Source organism: Pelophylax lessonae (genome assembly GCF_965119305.1).
Source record: "Pelophylax lessonae genome assembly, chromosome: 1".
Taxonomy (NCBI): domain Eukaryota; kingdom Metazoa; phylum Chordata; class Amphibia; order Anura; family Ranidae; genus Pelophylax; species Pelophylax lessonae.
The window spans coordinates 562,297,360-562,315,344 of NC_138768.1; the positions used below are offsets into that span (position 1 = coordinate 562,297,360).

The 17,985-nt window shown below is 47.3% G+C and overlaps 1 protein-coding gene across 1 annotated transcript in view; it reads right to left on the minus strand.

Moving 5' to 3' along the window:
* The window catches only part of HPSE (heparanase), a 50,196-nt gene extending 32,571 nt beyond the window's left edge, over window positions 1-17,625 (minus strand). Inside the window, exons 1-2 of the mRNA XM_082260795.1 lie at window positions 17,178-17,625; window positions 2,802-2,947 (exon numbers count right to left, since the gene is read on the minus strand). Of these exons, the coding sequence (XP_082116921.1) occupies window positions 2,802-2,947; window positions 17,178-17,368 (337 nt within the window). The 5' untranslated portion in view covers window positions 17,369-17,625. The remainder of the gene's footprint in view (window positions 1-2,801; window positions 2,948-17,177) is intronic.
* Between the last annotated feature and the right edge of the window lie 360 nt (window positions 17,626-17,985).

Sequence of the window (17,985 nt, forward strand, 5' to 3'; positions counted from 1 at the left end):
TGATTCGGCACTGCGTTACTTTTACCTTTGTCCTTTTTTTCCCCACAAATAGAGCTTCCTTTTGGTGGTATTTGAACACCTGTGCAATTTTTATTTTTATAATAAGCAAAGAAAAATAAATAAATAAAATAAAAAATATATGTATCTGCACTTCATTTAGCCCCGGTTCACACTTATGCGAGTGCGGGAAGGCTGCGAATCCGCAGCCTGTTCCCGCATCGCACACGCACCCCCGGCAGTTCACACTGCCATATGCGATACGCTGGGGGTGTCAATGTAATCTTAACGAAACTCCCAGTTTGATCGCATATCGCAGTGCGATCGTGCAGTTCGCACAGGATCGGATCGCACAAGTGTGAACCGCTGTGCGATCCGATCCTGATGCGGCTTCCAAAAAGGGTCCCTGTGCGTGTTTGCTGTGGCTGCGGTGCGAATTTAGCCATACAAAGTGTATGGCTAAACTCGCACCGCACAGCCGATCGCATGTAATGAAGGAGCAGTGCGCTCCGACATTACATGCGAACCCGGCACTCGCACAAGTGTGAACCGGGGCTTAGGCTGTGCAGTGAATGCGAGGGACAGGTGCAATTTTTTATATTGCATATTCACACTGGGGTGCCATTTAGATTGATCCCTGGTTCACATAGGGTGACCTCTACTGTAAATATACATGCATGAAAAGGTGTGAATAAAGCTTAAGGTGGAAGAAAACCCATCAATTTAACAGTTTAAAAAAAACAGTTACATTCCCAGCATGTGTCGGAAATTTAACTGTCACATTGGTTGTGCTCTCAACCAAACTGTTAAACCATTCATTGGCTGGTGTCATAACTGATCACATGTGCAGCATCATGGCAGTGGAAGATCAAACAGAGGCCAAGATGGCAGCTTCCTTGGCAGAAAACGATAGGAGGGTTAACTTCCACTTTAAAGCGGAGTTCCACCCAAAAGTGGAACTTCCGCTTTAAATAGTCCTAACCCCCTGACATGCCACATTTGGCATGTCATTTTTTTGGGGGGGGGGGGGGGGGGAGCGGGTACCTAGTTTTGACATGTACCCGCTCCCACTTCCGCTCGGAGCGCCGCCGCGCCCTGAGCGGAAGTTCTCCTCTCTCCCTCCCTCCCTGCAATCTTCTGGGACATGTCAGAGGTCCCAGAAGATTGCCGGCCAATCACGACGCATAGCGCAACCCACATCAGTGATGCCGGCGCCGCGGAGCAGAGAGGGAGAAGACGGCGCATCGCTGGACTGTGGGACAGGTGAGTGTGCGGTTAGGCTGGAACTCCGCTTTAAAGATACACCTATCTACCTTTGGGTTTTTCATAGTTATGTGAAAAATAATTTTTACTGTTTTTTTTTTTTTTAATGTGTAAAGGATTGCTGCATCATATACTGTAGATTATTTTTTTTTTTTTTCCAGTTGTGCCCACTTATAACAGCAGATGTCTGATCTACATAATGAGTCTATAACTTGTTTCTGAACTCCCATAATTAACCACTTGCCGTCTGCTCACTCGAGCTCTACTGCGGCAAAGTGGTTCGTTATCGCCTGGCGCCGTAGACCTACGTCGCCAGACACTCCCCTCTCTCGGCGGCGCGCGCGCGCCGCCGGAGGCACGCGCGCGCCGCCGGAGGCTCGCACCCGCTGTATTCAGTCACAGCGGGAGTCGGGCCAGGGGAGGAGCAGCGGCGATCACCACTGCTCTTCCCTGATCGTCGGGGAATCGAGTTTGGAGATCCGCCGCTTGTGTAAACACAAGTGGGCGGATCTAAGTGACAGGCAGGGTCAGATTGCAGGGTTCAGCATAGCTGAACATGCGATCTGTCCTTGCGTCACTCAGTCACCTCCCCCCACACACGTTAGTAAGCACCAGGCATACATTAACCCCTCCCTCTCCAATAAAATTAACCCCTTCCCTGCCAGTGTCATTTTTACAGTAACAGTGCATATATATATATAGCACTGATTAGTGTAGTAATGTCACTGGTACCCCCAAAAGTGTCAAAAATGTCAGTCAAGGGTCCGATCTGTCCGCCACAATGTCGCAGTCCCGCAAAAAAAAAAAAAAAAGCGCAGATTGCCGCCATTACTCGTTAAAAAAAAACACCAAAAATGACAGAAATCTTTCCCTTAGTTAGTAAACGCAATAACTTTTGCGCAAACCAATCAAAATATGCTTATTGTGATTTTTTTTTACCAAACATAGGTAGCAGAAAACAAATTGGCCAAAAATTTTAAAAATTTTTGATTTTTACATTTTTTTTGGGGGGAATTTCATATAAAAAAATGTGAAAAATATTGTTATTTTTTCAAAATTTACGCTCTTTTTTTGTTTATATCGCAAAAAGTAAAAATCGCACAGGTGATCAAATACCACCAAAAGAAAGCTCTGTTTGTGGGAAAAAAAGGACGCAAATTTAGTTTGGGTATGGCGTCGCACGGCCGCGCAATTGTCAGTTTGCCGAATCGCAAAAAGTGGCCCAGAATTAAGACAGCAAAATCCTCTAGTGGTAAAGTGGTTAAAAACAAACACAACCATGTTGTAGTAACCTTAGGGCCAGCTAACATCTGTGTGGTGCATTTTTTGGTGCATTGCATTTTGGGCGTGTTTTAGGTGTGTTATCATTGAATGCATGTTTAGACGTAAAGATCAAAGATACAGTGTGCAGGACTTTTTTTTTTTTAATGCACTGCACCTAAACTGCAAAAGGTATGAAAAAGCCTTAGCTACATTAAACTACACATTTTATCACAGAAAAAAAAAAGAAAAAATGTATTCCTTTTCATAGCCTAGATCACCTTGGTTTGTTGATTTTTCCCAGAAAATGTTTTCCTCCTCTGAAGCACTTTTTTCTGGATTGAAGAACAGGAAATCTGATTTAGTTCCTCCAAACCTCAAGAAAGCAGGGGATAAGCCTCTTGTTAAAGTGATAAGCTTTTGAGAACTAGGAGAAAATGATACAGGTTTTAAAATTCTTACTGACATGAAAACATATGCACACATTTATTTCTAAATTTGCAAAGATGACAAAATGAAAGAAAATCTATCATAATTTTCTTGGGGGGGGCTGCTGGTTACAGATTCCCCTTAGCAACAACATGACATTTTAACATCTTCAAAGTGCTCGGCTCAGTCAAGGAACAGTCTAGGGGTTATGGTTTTATTGAGAACTTGGATAGGAGAAGGGAATGAGTGGGATACTCCAACTTGAATTAACTATGCACAATTAACTATGCACAATTGGCCGAGACCACTGGATATTGCTGAGTGCGGCAAGGCCGCTGCTTCACCTTGTCACTAGCAGTGAAGTAGTAGTTAATGAACTGTTTTAGATAAGTTGTACTGTACTGCAGAACACTCTTCAGGGCCCTTCCTGGCACCCCCTTTGTTCCTATTCTTCAGGGTTCTCTACACGGCACCCTTTTACTGTAACTCTCTCTCTGTGTGAGCTGGCTCCTTGATTCCCTGACTTCATTGGAGTGGTCCCCCTGGGCAGACCCTTAGGCAAAACACCTTGTAATCACAGAAACTGTTTTTCCAGAGAGACTCCACCAGCAACTCCACTGTCAGCTACTCTGGATCTTCTGCAGCTCAGCTCCACACCTGGTTCACTAGGCCAAATGCCTAAGACCACCTTCCTCACACACTGCAGGAGGAGAGACAGTTGTCCACCTCCTCCTGGGACTCTGCTTCCCACCAAAGACGCCCTGTCACATGTCCCCTCAGTATTTATGATCAATCCTAGGATGCATTGCGGTGGTGCCCTCCCACTGGGACTGTCAAAACCTGATGTGTCACTGGCTGGGTTTCCTCCAATGTCCAACAAGCTCCCTCATTGGATGCAGTGGGGACACTCCATCAGACCCAGTGAATCACACCTGGAAACATGCGACAGGCAACCTAATATATCAGGCTCCCCTGATAAGCAGCAGGAGCAATAGATGCTTTACCTAGCACCTACCCAACTAGGAGGGTGCTACATCCATCTTACAGTTTTACCCCCATAGGACAAAGAACTACAAGAACTAAGGGCTTTCTAACTCTAGTTATGAGGACCAACCTGTTGCATTCCCATCCTGCTGTGGCCACTCTGACAACAGCTTTGAAGGAGAATATTTTACCATGCTGTTACGTTCACTCTTGGTTGGCCTACAAAGGCTCGAAAAAAAAAGTTCAGGTGACGCAGTTCCCCCCCCCCCCCCCCCGTACTTTACACCCATTATATGTTTAACCTTCCAGTAGAACTGATATTTTCTACTTTTAGAATTTATTCACACTATAAACACACTGTACTGCAGCACAGGAAAACTTAGCCCAAGCTACATTGTTTTTTTCAGCTCACTGCAAAAAACACACAGGTTATTAAAAAGGTGTTGCGGGGGTATGCAGGAAAACAAAAACTGACATGTTCATTCTTTTAACAGACTTATCTACAGTATGTCCTTTATCACTTTGCCCATAGTTAGGCCCTTTTCACACGGGCTTTCTGAGCAGGTCTGCCTGTCAGTTTTTCATGGCGGACCGGATCGGATGCTCCATGCAGCCCTATGGAGCAACGAATGTCAGCGGAGACATTTCCGCTGACACCCGCTCCTATCCAATCTGATCCTGTCTGTGAAACCCTATTTTCCACCCGTATGGAGGATCAGATTTGATAAGATAGGAGGAAAACGGACAGGCGGTCCATTCTCATCCGATCTCCCATAGAGGAGAGCAGGGCTCGGACAGCTCTGTCTCTGCACACAGATTGGAGACTGAGCTGTCATCCTCCTGCTTTTGTCATCCAGCCCCTTTTGGCTGGGGCTGAGAGGGAGACACGTGTGTGGATGAGCAAGATGGCGAGTACCGGAATGAGCCGGAGCGCGGTGGCTATCCCACGTGTTGGCGGAGATCTTGTGGAGCAGACCAGAGAGCCGACATTGACCCTGTGGGATACAGGGGTGCGACTAGTGCCCGATGGAAGACTAGCATTGTGCACCGGAGGAGGCGTGGAGCACTTGGGCCTGGTATATAGTCAGTGTCTGAGTGTCACCATGTGGATGCAAGTTTGGGGCCAGTGTGGGCACTGCGGCAATCTGCTGCTGCGGGCAGAGAGGAATGAAGGTCGGCCAAGAAGATTGAGTGTGAGTGCAACATGGGAGACCGGGGTCACTCATGCCCTGTCGGCTGCGGAAGCTGGACCCTTTCTGGGCAGAGGAAGAGGAATCCTTAGAGTGCTATCAGAACTAGGCTCTATGCAATCTGCCAGTGATATAGTGTGCAAAGTGAGGGAAACCCGAACTTCCGGGTCTGTGTGCATGCAGGTAGTGCGGGCCGGGGAGCGGCCACCTGATGTGCAGAAAACTGCAGTGTCATTAACCAAGTCTGCTCCAATTAAGGCAGAGGAGAATAGATGGCCTGCGGTGACCAAGGCTGTGAGTGTGAGCAGTGAGGAAGAGGCCGGGGTCATCGATGTGGGGTCTCCAAGTTTGCAGCATTGGTATAGATCCTTAGAGAAGGATTGGATGTGTGGAAATCAGAGGAACAGACGGAATGGGACTGGGGTAGAATGACCGAAGCAGTTCAGCCAATCCAAGTGTTCCTGATGAGGAGACCAGGGATTCCGTGTTGCGAGGACAGTGCGCCAGGAATCGCAGGGTTCTGTGAGGCCTATGCTAATCGGGTCCTAGATCTATCCCCACCTCAAAACTATGCCCGGGATCAAAATGAGGCCTATGCCTCCCTCCTCAAAAGAGAGTTGACCCTATATTCTCCATCTGGGAGAGGTAACCGGAAAACCCTCCCCAGATTCTCCAGGATGCAAAGATGGATACAGCGGAATGTGGCCATAGAGTATGGGTATGACTATCCCTATACACCACGGGAGGTCATGCTGGAGGTAGAGGCCAGAAGAGAAGCATGGTGTGATGAGGCTGTATGAGTCTCTCTCTTTGTCCCCAAACCATATCGTAATCAGTCTAAGCTGGACTTGTGGAAGACCTTCCTGTCAGTGAGGGCGCAGTGAATCAGGTAGAGGTCCACCGCCCAGATGGATCTGGCCAGGCTTGGTTAGTTATAGTTCAAGATGAGGAGGGGAAAATTGTGTGTGTAGCGGGCATCCTCCCATTTACAATTGTTTATTAGTAGACTGTATAACATTTTGAAGGAACTCGGCTCCATCTAGTGGCCAAACTGCCACACTGCAGCTTGGTGGTTTTCATCAGAAGTTTCTAGTGGCCAAACTGCCACACTGCAGCTTGGTGATGTTCATCAGATACTACGATACCCACAATTCAGTTGGAACACCAGGGTGCATTGCTTCACCGCACAGCCTTTTGGGGGAAGCTTTATAAAGGAAGGGAGGAGCCAGGCTCTCTCTCTTGTCTCCTGACACAACAGCTAGAAGGAAGCAAGTGCTGTGGGCTGATGCTGCGGACTAGGCCTGAAGCCTGAGCCTGAAGTGACGGAGTGGAAGCATTTCATCTTCAGTAAAGGAGCCTTCCCAGAGAACCCATTGATGCTCTGCAGAGACTGGTGTTGCCCACATCTAACCACAAGCGCGGCTGGTGACAGAAATCGGAGGTGGAGAGCTCGGGAAGAAAGAGGCCGTTTGGTGAGCAGGGCACATGCCCAAATCTGTTTCTCGCTTGGAAGAAAGTAACTTTAGCCGGTGCTAACTACACTTCAGATAGTACGCAGTACACTCAGCGGCCTAGTGCACCTTCCAGGAGACTAAGCATTTAAACACAAGTACATAAGGTGTCTTAATACGCCCAATTACGCAGTAACATTGCGGGTGATTGTAACCTTTTTTTTTCTCACCCCTTTTGACTATATATCCTTACCTTTGGATTACAAATAGCTTGTGCACCAACGATTGCTAGCGAAGATTCCAAACCAAAAGGAAGGAACTGTGTATGGGATTCAAATAGGTTCTGCCTACCTGATACAAGAGACTAGACGTGTGTAAAGTATAGCCTGAATTGGGTAAAAGAAAGCCTATGAGTTATCTTTTAGTTGCATAAGTAGACAAAAATAGCTATCTTAATTATATTGTTTATTATTGTGTCAATAACTTTATCTTTCTTAGTTGACTCTTGTGATGTCTTTTGGAGTCAACTTGTACTTTAACTCTCAGTAAAGCTACTTTGGTTAAGCAAAAGTCTGTGTGTTGCACCTTGTGTCACCCAGAGGGACTGCGGCTGGAGAAAGGTAACAAGTTATTATTACTTATTGGGGTGATATATCCTGAACTGTGTTCTCCTGTAGCCATTTGGTATTATAGTCCCATTTCGTGTCAGTTGTGCCTAGGGAGGGTTCGAGCCAATTTCAGGGGTTGGAAGGCAGGACGTAGACCCAATAATCTAATCAGCAGCTCCTGCGGGGGTGGTGCTACACGTGGGGGCTCGTCCGGGATATCTACGGTCCTGCAACAGTTCCCTCTCAGTGAAAAAATCGCTGTTCGCACAGAAATGGACCCTGCCGCTGCAGCCCGGTGGTGCAGAGAAGAAAATGTCCTTATCGGCCATGGTCTGGTGATTGGAATCAAGGGAGAGAACTGGACAGAGGAACAACTACTCTCAGTTCTGAGAACATATTCCAAGGACAGGAAACTTTGGGTGATGGACATGAGGACAGATACCACCAATCAACACACCTACGCATTGTGTGAATGGAAGAAGGGGGTCCCAGATCACTTCAAGTGCACCAGCATAAAAACTATAGATCAAGTAGAGTTATTCCTGATACATCCAGAAGGTGAAGAGGAAGACCCTATACCCACTACTACAGGGGGACTGAGCACAGAAGAAAGTGCCAAAAAGGAGGGATTCAGTGCACCACCTTTGACTACCCTTAGCTCAGAACTATGCGCTGTCCTGGGGGAAATAGTAGCCAAATGTAACAAGGATCCTCCAAACTATCTGATGGCTGGATACAGGAAGCTCAGGACTTTTTCTGGGAAGCAACCTGTACCCTCAGTGGAAGATGGATTCGAGGAGTGGCTAGATAACGCTACTCAGGCCTTGGAGGAGTGGGAGATACCAGAACAGCATAAGAAGCAGCGAATCACAGAGAGTTTGAAGGGGCCTGCATTGGAGGCCGTACGCAACCTCAAGCTAAGCAAGAAGGATTGTACTGCACAAGACTATCTGGATATTCTACAAGATGTGTTTGGCCGGACAGAAAAGGTTACTGAACTTCTTTACCAACTGGAGCACTGTTACCAGAAGGAAGGAGAAAAACTGTCTGAATTCATCGGGCGTCTGGATAGGATCATACATCAGATTCTGTTAAAAAAAGGGTTGGATCCCCGGAAGGTGGATGAGACTCGAGCACAACAGGTGCTGAGGGGAGCTCAACCTCTGGACCCTATTGCTATACTGTTGCGAACTCGCCAGGACGGTGGCATCCTGGAGTACCCTGATCTGATCAGGATGGTCCGGGAAGAAGAGGTCATGTTGGATAACAAAAGGAAGAGCCAAGAACGGGAAACAACCGCCCGAGTTAGAGTGATAAGTGCGGAAGAAGGCGACTCACAAGTTGAGCTCTTAAAGACTCAGGTGTCACAGCTAATAGAAATGGTATCCATCCTGAACAGTCAGGCATCTGCTCTATCTAATAGAAACACAGAAGAGAAGCCTGCTAAACACCCTAGTTCCAGTGTTGAACCAGAACAGAAACCTAGGAGGCCGATAACCTGTTTCAATTGTGGAGGGGTAGGGCATGTCAGAGGAGTATGTCCCAGTCCAGAGGAGGCTGCCTTCAAACACCGCAAGCCGGCGGAAAACTTCAGAGGGCTCCGGTGAAGGAGTCAACCGGGCGCCCAACAGTTTTAATGGACTCCAAGAGATCCCTTAAATTTAAGAGCCACAGTCAGGGAGTAAGGCCCTCTTTAAATGCCTCTCATTCCACGACTTGGGCCGATAAGAGGCGGGAAATCAATGCACACCAGGCCCAGGAGGAGATGAGGCCCGGTAGAAACTCAAAAAGGAAAGGAGTACGGGTGCAGGTAGCTGAGCCCGGCAGAAGGGCTACTCCAAAAGAATTTCCTGTCAAGCTAGTGGGGCCTTCCCCTGTAGTCTCAATCCAAGTGGAAGGAATTTATACAAAGGCTTTACTGGACACAGGAGCCCAGGTGACTCTCCTGTATAGGGATTTCTACGATAGACACCTCAAACATCTGCCCCTGCAGAGGCTGGAAGACCTGGAGATATGGGGTATTGGAACACAAAGTTTTCCCTATGACGGGTATTTGCCAATCAAATTAACTTTTGACCCCTCCTTGGCCGGCAAAGCTGAAACCTTCGATACTTTAGCAGTGGTATGCCCTCGCCCACCAGGGGCCAATAAGAGTTCCCTCATTATAGGGACCAACACTGACCTAGTCAGGCGATTGCTGACACAACTAGTCCAGGGACAGGATGCCCCAACTCTGAAAGTTCATCCCATGTTAAGGCAGGCCTATCAACGTCTAGGTCTGGAACAGAAGGCCCCTGCCGAAGGAGTTGGAAAGATCTGGAAGCTGGATAAAACAGAGAAGGTGTTGCAGCCGGGAGAGGTGACCTGCTTGAGGGCTTCTGTCAAGCTCACTTGGAAGCAGCCAGGCCCTTTCATGGTTCTTGAATCAGGCCCATCGGAGGCACAGAAAGGGATAGAAGTGATCCCCGAAGTGATCCCATTGAAGGCATTACAGAAAAGTCATGGGAAGGTTTTGGTGAGTGTCAGAAATACTGCTACTACTCCGGTGAAGGTGCCGGCCAGGGTGCTGTTGGGCCAGGTGAACCCGGCCACCCCAGTTGCCCCATCAGATTTGAAGAGGGAAGACGGGGGCGAAATCACCATAGAGGAGCTCTGCTCTGGAAATACGGCCCTCCCACCGGAATGGAAGAAGAGAGCCAGGGCCCAACTGATTCGATGGAAAGAAATATTCTCTAGAGATGAATTCGATGTGGGGTGTGCAAAGAGTGCCACCCATAATATCCGCCTACTTGAAGATAAACCCTTTCGGGAGAGAGTCCGACGGGTTCCCTTGGGTGACTTAGAAGATCTACGGGAGCAGTTGGGGGAACTCAAGAGAACAGGGATTATTCGAGAATCCAGGAGCCCGTACGCTTCTCCAATAGTGGTAGTCCGGAAGAAAACTGGGTCCCTGAGGCTCTGTATCGACTACCGAACACTGAACAGAAGGACTATTCCAGACCAGTATACCACCCCCCGGATTGAAGACGCTTTACAAAGTTTGTCAGGGGCCAAGTGGTTCAGTGTGATGGACTTGAAGAGCGGATACTACCAGATCCCCATGAACCCTGAGGATAGGGAGAAGACAGCCTTCATCACCCCCGTGGGGTTCTTTGAGTTTAACCGCATGCCTCAAGGGTTGTCAGGAGCCCCAGCCACCTTCCAAAGACTGATGGAGAGAACTGTTGGAGATATGAACCTGATAGAGGTACTGGTATACTTGGATGATATTATTGTGTTCGGCAGAACCCTAGAAGAGCATGAAGAGAGGTTGGAAAAGGTCCTAAAGAGGTTATATGAAGAAGGCCTGAAACTTTCTCCGGAGAAGTGCCAGTTTTACCAGTCCTCGGTCCATTACCTGGGTCACATTGTGTCTGCAGAAGGAGTGTCCACCGACCCAGAGAAGCTGGATGCTGTTACTTCCTGGCCGAGGCCCACAAATGTGACTGAGCTCCGATCATTCCTGGGTTTCTGCTCCTATTACAGGAGATTTGTGGAAGGGTTTGCCAAAATTGCCCGACCCCTCAATGAATTACTCAAAACCGAAGGGGAAGATGATGTTCCAGAACTAGTCAAACCAGTGAAACCCGCCATGGGGCCTAGAAAGCCCAAGGAATCTATTCAGGATCAGTGGACCTCGAAATGTGAGGAAGCCTTCATTCAGTTGAAGAAGAGCCTGACCACTGCCCCTGTGTTGGCCTACGCAGACCCCTCAAAACCCTACGAACTACATGTCGATGCCAGCAGAGATGGGCTAGGTGGGGTGTTGTACCAGGAGCATGACGGTCACCTGCGGCCCGTTGCTTATGTGAGCAGAAGTCTGATACCTTCCGAGAGGAATTACCCCACACACAAGCTGGAATTCCTGGCCTTGAAGTGGGCTGTAGTAGACAAACTGAAAGATTACTTATATGGAGCAGAATTCATAGTCAAAACGGATAATAATCCACTTACCTACCTGCTGACCACTGCCAAACTGGACGCTACAGGACATAGGTGGCTAGCCGCTCTCTCTAGCTTTATGTTCAGTTTAAAATACCGACCAGGTGTTGGGAATAGGGATGCAGACGCCCTCTCCAGAAGGTCTCATGCCCCCAACGATCCTACTGAAGAATGGGCCCACTTGACCTCAGAGGGAGTGCGCGCCCTATGTCAGGGAACGGAATTTCGATCCAGTGGAGGAGCAAGAGCCGAAGAGATTGGGGTCTCAGCTGCTGGAGTACCCAGGTGTTATTGCAGGGTGACCCAGGTTGAAGAAGAAGGTTTGCCTAGGCTATCGAAAGGGGACTTGAGGAAGGAGCAGTTAAAAGACCCTTTGGGGAAACTTTTGCTGAAGGCCATAGAGACTCAGCGCCCTGAGCTGCTTCTAACAGACTCCCCTCGGGAAGCCCGATTGTTGCATAAAGAATGGGACCGGCTACAGATACGCCAAGGGGTGGTCTACCGAAGGGGCCCCTCTGATGATCTGGAAGAGAAGTGGCAACTGTTCCTACCAGCTAAATTCAGGGAAGGAGTCTTGGCTGCTCTCCATGACAATCATGGTCATCTGGGGCCTGAAAGGACTTTCCAACTTGTGAGAGACAGGTTTTACTGGCCCTGTATGCGGGGTGAAGTTGAAGGATACTGTCGTTCTTGTGCTCGCTGCATCCAGAGGAAAACTTTGCCACGTCAAGCAGCCCCAATGGGCCATCTGCAAAGTCAGGGGCCTATGGAACTGGTGTGCATTGATTTCCTTTGCCTGGAGCCTGACTTGAGTGGTCAAGGGAATGTCCTTCTGGTAACAGATCATTTCACCAGATACGCCCAGGCGTTTCCAACAAAAGACCAGAAAGCCACAACAGTGGCCAAAGTATTAGTGGAAAAGTTCTTTGTGCACTATGGTTTACCGCAACGCCTCCATTCAGATCAGGGAAGAGACTTTGAAAGCCGGCTGATTAAGAAGTTGCTAGACTTGTTAGGCATCCAAAAGACTAGGACTACTCCCTACCACCCACAAGGGGATGCTCAGCCTGAACGGTTTAACCGGACTCTTTTGAACATGTTGGGGACCCTGAGCTCGGAAAAGAAACAGCACTGGAGTAAACATGTAGCTGCCATCGTACATGCCTACAATAGTACTGTCAGTGATGTTACAGGATACTCCCCATACCGATTAATGTTCGGGCGGGAGGCTCGGCTGCCAGTGGACTTGGCTTTCGGCATATCACCTGATCACACCTCAGCAGCATCTCACAAGGGGTATGTGGACCGGTTGAGGAAGAGCCTAAAAACGGCCTACGAAAAAGCCCAAGTCTCATCTGATCAACGGGGGCTGAGAAATAAAAGAAACTTTGACCTGAAAGTTAGGATCCAGGATTTGCAGCCAGGGGATAAAGTGTTGTTGAGGAACTTGGGTATCCCTGGGAAACACAAGTTGGCTGACCGTTGGAAATCCCAGCCCTATGTCATCTGTAAGCAGCTGCCAAACCTTCCTGTGTATCAGATTAGGCCGGAAGGGAGAGTGGGCCCACTGAAGACTTGGCATAGGAACCACCTATTACCTCTCTCAGAAGCAGTTCGCCTACCTCCTGACACAGTCTCACATGAAGTTCCTTCAACGTCTCAAGGGCACAGGCCAGTTACCAGATCTCAAACAGCATTTCCAGATGTGAGGGATGGAGATTCTCCAATTGAAGATCTGGAAGATGAAGAGGAGGTACCTGATTGGATGTGGTCATCTCAGTTACCAGAACCCACGACTGCGTACCTGTCTTCATCCGAACTGGTTGAAAGAGGAACACTTCGGGCAGAAGCTCCTGAATTTGTGCCTTTCCACATGCTTACAGAAGAAGTAGCTGATGGTGAAGATCCTGAGGAGGAGGTTGCACCTTTCTCTGAAGAAGAATTAACTGCTTCTGAAACCCCAGAGTCCAATGCGTTGGGACTAGAGGAGGAAGCTCTTGAAGAATCCCCAAGAGCGGCTGGTTCCAGCACTTCTAAGATTGTGACTCCCAAAGAACAGAGGGAAAGAAGAGTCATTCACCCACCCAAAAGACTAACTTACGACCAATTGGGGAAATGCTCGGAAGAAGCTGTCCTTACTTCTAAGAGAACTCTTGATCAGCCTAGTTCTTCCACTGCAGATTTAGTGGAGGACAACCCTAGCTCACCCCCAGGCACATCTGTACAAGCCACTCAAGTGTCGGGGGTTTGTGAACAGAACCACCTTCCCTCCCCCAACAATTGGTGGGAGGTTCCGCTGTCGGCCCTGTGTTTTAATGTGCAGTTGTTGGGTTTGAACTCTGCTTCTGATAAGGGACATGGTTTACCGTTGTGCATGAGTTAATTGTTTTTTTTTCAACGTATGTGACAGGATACATGCTGTCGTTATCTTTGGGGACCAAAGTTTCTAAAGTGGGGGGAGTGTGTAGCGGGCATCCTCCCATTTACAATTGTTTATTAGTAGACTGTATAACATTTTGAAGGAACTCGGCTCCATCTAGTGGCCAAACTGCCACACTGCAGCTTGGTGGTTTTCATCAGAAGTTTCTAGTGGCCAAACTGCCACACTGCAGCTTGGTGATGTTCATCAGATACTACGATACCCACAATTCAGTTGGAACACCAGGGTGCATTGCTTCACCGCACAGCCTTTTGGGGGAAGCTTTATAAAGGAAGGGAGGAGCCAGGCTCTCTCTCTTGTCTCCTGACACAACAGCTAGAAGGAAGCAAGTGCTGTGGGCTGATGCTGCGGACTAGGCCTGAAGCCTGAGCCTGAAGTGACGGAGTGGAAGCATTTCATCTTCAGTAAAGGAGCCTTCCCAGAGAACCCATTGATGCTCTGCAGAGACTGGTGTTGCCCACATCTAACCACAAGCGCGGCTGGTGACAGAAATCGGAGGTGGAGAGCTCGGGAAGAAAGAGGCCGTTTGGTGAGCAGGGCACATGCCCAAATCTGTTTCTCGCTTGGAAGAAAGTAACTTTAGCCGGTGCTAACTACACTTCAGATAGTACGCAGTACACTCAGCGGCCTAGTGCACCTTCCAGGAGACTAAGCATTTAAACACAAGTACATAAGGTGTCTTAATACGCCCAATTACGCAGTAACATTGCGGGTGATTGTAACCTTTTTTTTTCTCACCCCTTTTGACTATATATCCTTACCTTTGGATTACAAATAGCTTGTGCACCAACGATTGCTAGCGAAGATTCCAAACCAAAAGGAAGGAACTGTGTATGGGATTCAAATAGGTTCTGCCTACCTGATACAAGAGACTAGACGTGTGTAAAGTATAGCCTGAATTGGGTAAAAGAAAGCCTATGAGTTATCTTTTAGTTGCATAAGTAGACAAAAATAGCTATCTTAATTATATTGTTTATTATTGTGTCAATAACTTTATCTTTCTTAGTTGACTCTTGTGATGTCTTTTGGAGTCAACTTGTACTTTAACTCTCAGTAAAGCTACTTTGGTTAAGCAAAAGTCTGTGTGTTGCACCTTGTGTCACCCAGAGGGACTGCGGCTGGAGAAAGGTAACAAGTTATTATTACTTATTGGGGTGATATATCCTGAACTGTGTTCTCCTGTAGCCATTTGGTATTATAGTCCCATTTCGTGTCAGTTGTGCCTAGGGAGGGTTCGAGCCAATTTCAGGGGTTGGAAGGCAGGACGTAGACCCAATAATCTAATCAGCAGCTCCTGCGGGGGTGGTGCTACACGTGAATCCCCCATCCAGATTTCTACTGCTGAAAAGAGACTGTTGAATCTCATTAAGGCTGGCTAGCCTGTGCTTTGTTGGCTGTGATGCATACAGCGCAAGTTTCAGTTTGGTTGTGGTTAGGGCTTAAGCTCTGTTCCCATTACCCTTTCCCCTTCTATCCTTACAAGAAGGGTTGAGGAATTCTAGAAAAATACCACTGACAAGTGGATTCATCAGAGAGGGCCGCCCCTCTAACTTTTAAGAGAAGAGATGCTGAACCTACCGCAATGACACTATTGGGGAGATCCATTGGGCCAGGATCTTTTTGTTCAGCAATTAAGAGAACACTCTGTGGAGTAAGTGGGCCACAGGCTGAAGATAAGGGTTTTCTACAGAAAGACTCTTGTCCATGAGATGCCCTGGTTTGACAGACCAATGACTTGTCGATGGAACTTTGCTGGGCACCACCTAAGGAGAGGGGGTGGTGACCCAAAGTCTCTTTGGTGGGGGGTGTCCTAGTGCGCGGGGCTACCCGAAGAGACTGCTAACCCAACAGGTTGGACAGGTTGCTCAGGCTACAGCAACAAGGATCTTGTTGGAAGAGGACTTTGTGTGTCTTCATGATCTGGTGGGCAGAGTTGTGGTAGCTAGTTAGTAACAGGATTTAGGGTCACCTTTGAAGAGTACACCTGAACACCGTATCAAGCCTGCTGCCAAAGACGTGTAGCTAGGGATGATGGGTGCCTCTGCGGAGAGGGCCTTCTCACCGACTGTAGTAAGGAATGTGTAAAATTCTGTGCTGTAAATGCTAAAATGCTAATGTGTTTTCCTTTGCAGGTTGCCAAGGAGGTAGTTTAGTCAGTTAGGATAATGTATGTAGTCACCAGAGTTCTGTTTGGTGGGGGGTGCATTGCATTAATGCACATGAAATGTATTATACTGTACAGAGAGATATGTCTATTTTTTCACCTTAATTTATTGAATGTACATTTGTTCTTCCCTTTTCCCCCTCTCCAAATTTGTGGGATACTCCAAGGATTTTTCCAGGAGGAATTTTTGTAGTGGGCGGCTGCCCCAGAGCCAATGGGGTCATGGCTCATTTTTGTCCTATGGGGGTAGAACTGTAAGATGGATGTAGCACCCTCCTAGTTGGGTAGGTGCTAGGTAAAGCATCTATTGCTCCTGCTGCTTATCAGGGGAGCCTGATATATTAGGTTGCCTGTCACATGTTTCCAGGTGTGATTCACTGGGTCTGAGGGAGTGTCCCCACTGTGACCAATAGGTGAGCCTGTTGGACAGTGGAGGAGAGAGAGAGGAGAGAGGAGAGAGGAGAGAGGAGAGAGGAGAGAGGAGAGAGAGATCCTCTACGTTATCTTCTTAACAGTTGATAGCCCTATCCCAAAAAATTCTAAGAAGTATCATTTTTTTTCCTCTCATGTGTGAAATAACCTATATATAATAATACAATCATTCCATAAACTGCATATATAATTTGAGGAAAATATGCTTATAAAATAGTTTACCATTTGTCAATAAAAAAAAAAAAAAAATTGTGACCCCGGATTTATTTTTTTTTTAAATCTGGTCACCTTATTTTAACAGATAGTGCTGCACTGATTAAAGTGGTTGTAACCCCACTTTAATGACTTACCTATAGGTAAGCCTATATTAAGTCTTACCTATAGGTGCTGTAAATATCTCCTAAACTTGCACCGTTTAGGAGATATTTACAGGGCATGCAGCCGATGACATCATCTGCGCATGCGCTCTGAAGAAACAGCCGCCCGTGCCGTTTCTTCAGAGCCCTGTGCTGCGACTGGTGGCTCCCGCGCAGGAGTGACGTCACATGGCTCTGGCCAGTAATACTGCCAGAGTCCGCAGACCCGGAAGAAGACGGGTGAACATGGATGTGGCCAGCGGCGGGGGACAACACGGGCTTCGTTGCAGGGAAGTGTCACATAATGTGCTAGTATGTGATGCATACTAGCACATTATGCATTTCCTTTGCAGGGGGAAAAAAAATAAAAAATTTGTGGAAGAGTTTACTTCCTCTTTAAATGGTACATTTGATATGCCTTATAAGTATGGAACACATATGTGATTCAAAGCATTAAACACTTTTATGGTGCATTTAAAAGTGTAGAGAACCAGAAACATAGTTACGAATAAGAATTTTCAGGGGCAACCTCACCAGAACCTGGCGTTGTCCTTGGAAATCCAATAACATTCAAATTAGCAACTTTGTCAAGGCATCATAGGAACATTAGAAGGCTACTCACCCAAGAAAAGCAATGTACTTTGGCTCAGAAGCAAGGCTTGCATCAATAGTTACAGAGAGAAATCTTGGGTTTAAAGGGGGTCTCCCGCTAGATTTCAGCTGTAGTTCAAGTTCCACATAATTCTTTGGAAAGTCACTGCTGGTGTAGCATACAATACCAGCCAGGATCACAATGCAGACAATGAAATGCATTAGTCTTTGTGTGTAGGAGTGTCCTGAGAGTCAATGAAAGCTTCCTAAAGCAGCCAGCTAGCAGGAAAAAAAACTATTTTCCTTTCCAGGACATGTCACCACAGAGGAAGCTGTGTTTAAAGAACTGCACTCTCTTCTCTAAGCTTGAGGCTACAAATGTTCTGATTTTGCTGCTTAATCTAGCGAAGGGTCAGGCTTAACTTCCCTATATTCTTCACAAGCAAGATCAACCGCGTTAAAAAAAAAAAAAACACGATTTTTCATAGACAAAACATGGGGAGGAAACAGACTAGAAAAACCTGTGTGTATGTTGCACGCTCACATAGAACCAGAGTCGGCCACGTGACCATGAGCAGGTGAAGGGAGGAGGCTTGCATAAATGTTGCCTGCCCCACCCTATATAGTACAGGCTACACAAAACTAGGATAGCCAAATGAAACGCAGGACTTTGTACATCACAGCTCTCAATTGTTCTTTATTTATAAGGACAGTTTCTCTTTTTGGAAACAAATTGCTCGGTCACTCTCTTTACTCCTTTAATTGTCCATATTTTGGTCAGATGTGTAGACCCTAATTGAAATAAAAATTGCCCTATCCAACTACTAGAAGAATCGGTT